The 5426-nt window shown below is 45.0% G+C and overlaps 1 protein-coding gene across 5 annotated transcripts in view; it reads left to right on the plus strand.

The window, feature by feature from the left end:
* LOC108280269 (period circadian protein homolog 2) overlaps nt 1–3889 on the plus strand; it is a 12977-nt gene extending 9088 nt beyond the window's left edge. For all 5 annotated transcript variants that reach the window (XM_053688564.1, XM_053688565.1, XM_053688566.1 and 2 more), the window contains 5 exons: nt 1–790; nt 959–1109; nt 1186–1348; nt 1490–1640; nt 1884–3889. The exon at nt 1–790 is cut by the window's left edge and continues 103 nt beyond it. In XM_053688564.1, coding sequence (XP_053544539.1) covers nt 1–790; nt 959–1109; nt 1186–1348; nt 1490–1640; nt 1884–2039 — 1411 coding nt within the window. In that variant the 3' untranslated portion in view covers nt 2040–3889. The remainder of the gene's footprint in view (nt 791–958; nt 1110–1185; nt 1349–1489; nt 1641–1883) is intronic.
* Nucleotides 3890–5426: the final 1537 nt, after the last annotated feature.

The raw sequence follows: 5426 nt of genomic DNA on the forward strand, positions 1-5426 counted from the left end.
GTCGGACAGCGCCGTCTCTCAGCGCAGGCTCCGCCCACCTCTTCAGGGACTGAACCAGACATCATGGTCGCCATCGGAGGCATCTCAGTCTGCGTTCTCAGTGCCATACCCCGCCATGATTCCCGGTTACAATTTTTACCCGGCTACACTGCCCCCTGCTGGTGACCGCGGTTCAGATGCCCGAACCACTCAGGCTCCGCCCACTGCTCCCCAATTCCCAGCCCCAGTGGTCACACCGATGGTGGCATTTGTTTTACCCAGCTATATGTTCCCTCAGCTCGGCATGTCAGCAAGCCCACCTTTCTACCCCGAGCAGCAGCCAGGTGTCGGTGCTCAGCAGCCGAACTACAACCCCCAGAATCCCTTGCAACCTCAGCAAACACAACCAAACTACACTACCCAACAGCCTTTCCAGCCTCAACAAGACTACACTGTCCCGCAAGCATTTATGCCCCAACACGTCTACGTTACCCAGAATCCTTTTCAACCCCAAGCTCCATTTCAACCCCCACAGCCATTCCAGATGCAGTTCACTCCACAGACACCACTCCCATACCAGATGACCTCTGACCCCAGGCTTCCTGTTCCCGAATCGGCCGAGGTCCCTTCCCCGTCTCCTCTCTCTTGCTCTCCGCCGCTGTTCGGGTCTCACTGCAGCTCTCCGTTACAGCTGGACCTGCTGCAGCTGGAGGACAAAGCGGACTCGCACAGCACGACGCCACTGTCAGGTGCCCGGGGGAACTGCAGCTCGGCGCAGGAGAAAAGTAGCAGCACTGCAGACGTGCAGCAGGTCAGAGCGGTGCTATGCTAATGTAGCTAACACTCAATCCAACTCTCTCACACTGATCCTGTAGTGTACATCTCTGCACAGGTGCTGTGTGTGTGTGTGTGTGTGTGTTTATGGAAATCATTGTGTGTGTGTGAGAGAGAATTATTGTGTTATTCTGCATCCTTGTAGCCGTGTTGTGTTGAAGACGGAGGTCCGAGTGACGCTCTCTCCTCGTCCAGTGAGCTGATGGATCTGCTGATGCAGGAGGACTCTGGATCGGCCACGTCTGCATCCACAGGCTCCGCCTCCAACGGCTGCAACACCTCCAACAGTGGCGCAGGTGAGCGTGCGATAACACAAACAGTTCACTTTATTCCTGTTAGAAGCAAGGCGTTACCCACAATCCTCCTCTACAGGGAGCAGCAAATATTTCGGGAGCGTGGACTCTTCTGAGCAAGAGCACAAGGAGAAAAGGAAAGAAGACGGACAAAACTTCAAATATGTCCTCCAGGATCCTCTCTGGCTGCTGATGGCCAACACCGACCAGAACGTCATGATGACCTATCAGGTGCCGTCACGGTGAGTGACAGCTCTCTCAGCCAATGGCAGCGTCTCTCCCAGAAACGAAAGCTAGCATGTGTCTGATGTGTGTCTGATGTGTGTCTGATGTGTGTCTGATGTGTGTCTGATGTGTGTCTGATGTGTGTCTGATGTGTGTAGGGACATGGAGAAGGTGTTACGGGAAGATCGAGAGCGTTTGCGGCAGCTGCAGAAGAACCAGCCACGTTTCACTTCAGATCAGAGGCGAGAGCTCCGAGAGCAGCACCAGTGGATGAGACGAGGTGGTTTACCTAAAGCCATCAACATCAAGGTGTGTGTGTGTGTGTGTGTGTGTGTGTGTGTGTGTGTGTGTGTGTGTGTGTGTGTACTATTGTATGAAAATAGATAATACAGTTTGTAACCCTGCTAGTGATGGGGGTGTGGCTTCATTGCTTCAGTCCCAGTAGAGGAGGCGTGGCCTCTATACCTGTCAATCTCAGCAGTTAAATGAATAAAGATAAATAATGCTGCTGTGTGTGTGTGTGTGTGTGTGTGTGTGTGTGTGTGTGTATAGGAGTGTCTGTACTGTGAGAACGATGCCGGCGCTCCGTTAGAAGATGATCTGCCTGAAATGGAACTCGGCGTTCTGGGAGGAGAGGCGTTGGCAGAAGAGGGCGTGTCTCACATACAGGAAGAGGAGGAGCATGTCTTATTAGACTGTGTTTCCTAGCAATTTCAAAAACGAAAACACGTAGCATGCTTTCAGACAGTGGGATCTTCCAGCTCAACACACACACACACACACACACACACACACACACACACACACACACACACAACACTGCCTAGACAGACTTTTTTTTATTGCCAAATAACTTCCCTTTACCTTTGATCTGTGTGTGTGTGTGTGTGTGTGTGTGTGTGTGTGTGTGTGTGTGTGTGTGCGTGTGCGAGACACTCCTGAGCGAGCAGATCAGATCATTAACACTAACACTGTGGTACGAGGAGAGAAACGTACGCGTCAGAATTTCTGACACCGAATGAAACGTATTTATTTATGAACTCTGGAGAGGATTTAAAATAAAATAGTGCAGTGCGTATAAACTATACGCTGTGTTTATTCTTCACGCCACAAAACTCCAACATTTACACACAGGACCAGTTTTGTTGTAAAACAAATCTATGATGAAAGTTGAAAACAAAAGACTTTATTCATCATTTTATTTCTGTTACTCTGTAATTGATGAGATTCAGCGGTTTTTCATCAGGACTGCGTTTAGGGTTTTTTACATTCCTGTTTGTGATGTTTGTTTTTATTCCGTGTTTACGGTTAGCTTCAGTTGCAGGGAAAGACAGTCCGGTTATTTAAACTCTACTGCGAAAGTGCTCTGATTGGGTCAGACCCGTGGTTCTGATCCGTGGTTCTGATGATCCAGCCGACGATCTCTTACTTCCTGTGTGCTTTTAGTAGTTTTGTGGTGTAAAGGATGAATAATGAACGACAGAACGTGTGAGCGCTGTACTGTTTTATTCAACTCGTGTGACTGTTTATTGTTTTTGTTTGTTTGAGTTTATTTTCGTCTAAAGTGTGTGACAACAACGATCAGAACAACCTCTTACACTGTGAACCTTTTTCTTCTTCGTTTCTTACTCGAGTAAAAATGTGATTTTCTCTCTCTGTGTGTGTGTGTGTGTGTGTGTGTGTGTGTGTGTGCGCGCGCGTGCACGCCACTACACTGGTGGCCTACATCCTCTGTACACACTGAGTGATAATCACACACCAATACGGAGTTTAATCCAGTTACAGCTCTCATCGTGGAGAGCCGAATCGGCCAATCAGCTTCCAGCTCTTCAGGAAGTACTTGCTGTGTTTCTCAGCCGTCTGTTTCTAAACTCGTCTGCTTCCTCTAACGCCTCGAGTCCTAAAACCTGCTCGTACCACCCTGAAGCTGATTATTTTCCTCCAACGGCGCGTCCCTGAGTGTTTTATTCCTCTTACACCACAGCAAAATACCAACAATTACAATTATTTAAAATAACAATGTATTAAAGAACATGTCATACCTTTCATCCATTTATAGTTACGTTTAGTCTTGTGGAACATCCACTTTCTCGCTTGTGTTACAGCAGCTGTGAACACTCGCTCCCTCAGCAGCGTCTCTGTATTCTCTCAAAATCGCAGCTTGTTACGAGTGTTCCCGAAAAACCGCGAAGAAGCGTCAACTCCCCTGTCCTGAAGAATTTACAGCTTTACCTCTGACTGTTACAAAGTGCTGACACTGGAGACTCCTTCCATTACATTTACACAAAACCTCACAGAATGGACCAAATGGACATCTCTCTCTCTCTCTCTCTCTCTCTCTCTCTCTCTCTGTGTCTGTCTCTCTCTCTCTCTCTCTCTCTCTGTCTCTGTCTCTCTCTGTCTCTGTCTCTCTCTCTCTCTCTCTCTGACTGTTTCATGCCTCTGTACTTGGTGCTGAAACTGAGACTCGTGCTGTTACGCTCTTTATTTTCACTCGATTTCTGTTATAGTTTGTTTTATAAAATACAATGCATTAAACTGAGAAAGTGAAGATGGAACCTGTCTCTGTCTCTATCATTACATAATATAATGAATAAAACTCGAGACGCAATCACAGCACCGACAGCAACTTCGCCACCCTGCGGGTCAGAGTTCGGGAAAATATTTTATATAAACTATTTGTGAAAGTGCACCATTGATTTTTTATTATAATCAATTATTTAGTTTTGTTAGATTTATAGTCCAGTTTTTGTTTAAAAGAATGTACTGTTGGGGCGCACGGTGGTTTAGCGGTTAGCGTGTTTGCCTCACACCTCCAGGTTGGGGGTTTGATTCCCACCGTGGCCCTGTGTGTGTGTGTGGAGTTTGCATGTTCTCCCCGTGCTGTGGGGGTTTCCTCCGGGTACTCTGGTTTCCTCCCCCAGTCCAAAGACGTGCATGGTAGGCTGATTGGCGTGTCTAAAGTGTCCGTAGTGTATGAATGAGTGTGTATGTGATTGTACCCCGCTCCCTGGGATAGACTCCAGGTTCCCCGTGACCCTGAAATGTATAACCGGTATAGAAGATGGATGGATGGATCTTATCTTTAAAGGTAAGGTATTGAGAAGTGTCTGTATGGTTTTTAATTAACACACACTTCTCTTGAAATATATATCACTTTGGAGAACTTTATTGCGAGTTTGATGTAACAGTGTAATCAGTGCTTTTGAAATCTGTATTTAATACAGGAGGTTACAGATCAGAAATGACCCCATTCTACTATAAATAATGATTATTACAGTAATAACACATCACTGCTGTACTGCTTCTGTTTAATTACAACTCACTACAACCCTCAACGATATTTAAGGTTCAATTTCACCAGAAAATGGAAGATTTCCACATAATCATGATAATAATTTCAGATTTCTTCATTTCTCTCCACATGTTTAGTCATGTCGATGAAGGACAGGGTTTAATCTGTGTCTGTGAATAACAGCACTTACTGTTCATCCTGACAAACATGAAGCGCACAATCTGTTATAGAGGCCTGACAAGTTTAATTCATATTCATTCAATGATCAAAGAAATTCTTCACATCATTGCTTCAGTAAAGAAAGTTTTATAATAACGTGCATGTAATTTAAATTCTCTGGACATTTTCTTCCTCTGTGCTGCAGTTAGACACCAGTTTGTTTGTTCATCATGTTGATGTTCCTCTCATTTGCATAAAGCACATACGGAGGATTTTATTTATTTTATTTTCCTCCACAGCAACATCCGTGTATGAATTCCCCGGTCACACTCTTCCCTCTCACTTCACTCCTAATGCTGACATGGACATCCACCAAAATAGTTCTAATATAATATAACTATAACTAAAATACTACATTTTAATAGTTTAAACACTGAAATCATCAATAGTGTTTTCTGTTATTATTATTATTATTATTATTATTATTATTATTATTATTATCACATGTGATTCAGTTAGATATGAAACATTTTCTCTTTCTGCGTCAGCTGTTTTTTCACTGATGCAAATTCAGTGAATGTTTTTTCCTGGAGTCACATTTGGGTATGATCGAGACGATCTCTCCTGCTGAACACATCGTC

This window comes from Ictalurus punctatus, chromosome 20 (genome assembly GCF_001660625.3).
Source record: "Ictalurus punctatus breed USDA103 chromosome 20, Coco_2.0, whole genome shotgun sequence".
Taxonomy (NCBI): Eukaryota; Metazoa; Chordata; class Actinopteri; order Siluriformes; family Ictaluridae; genus Ictalurus; species Ictalurus punctatus.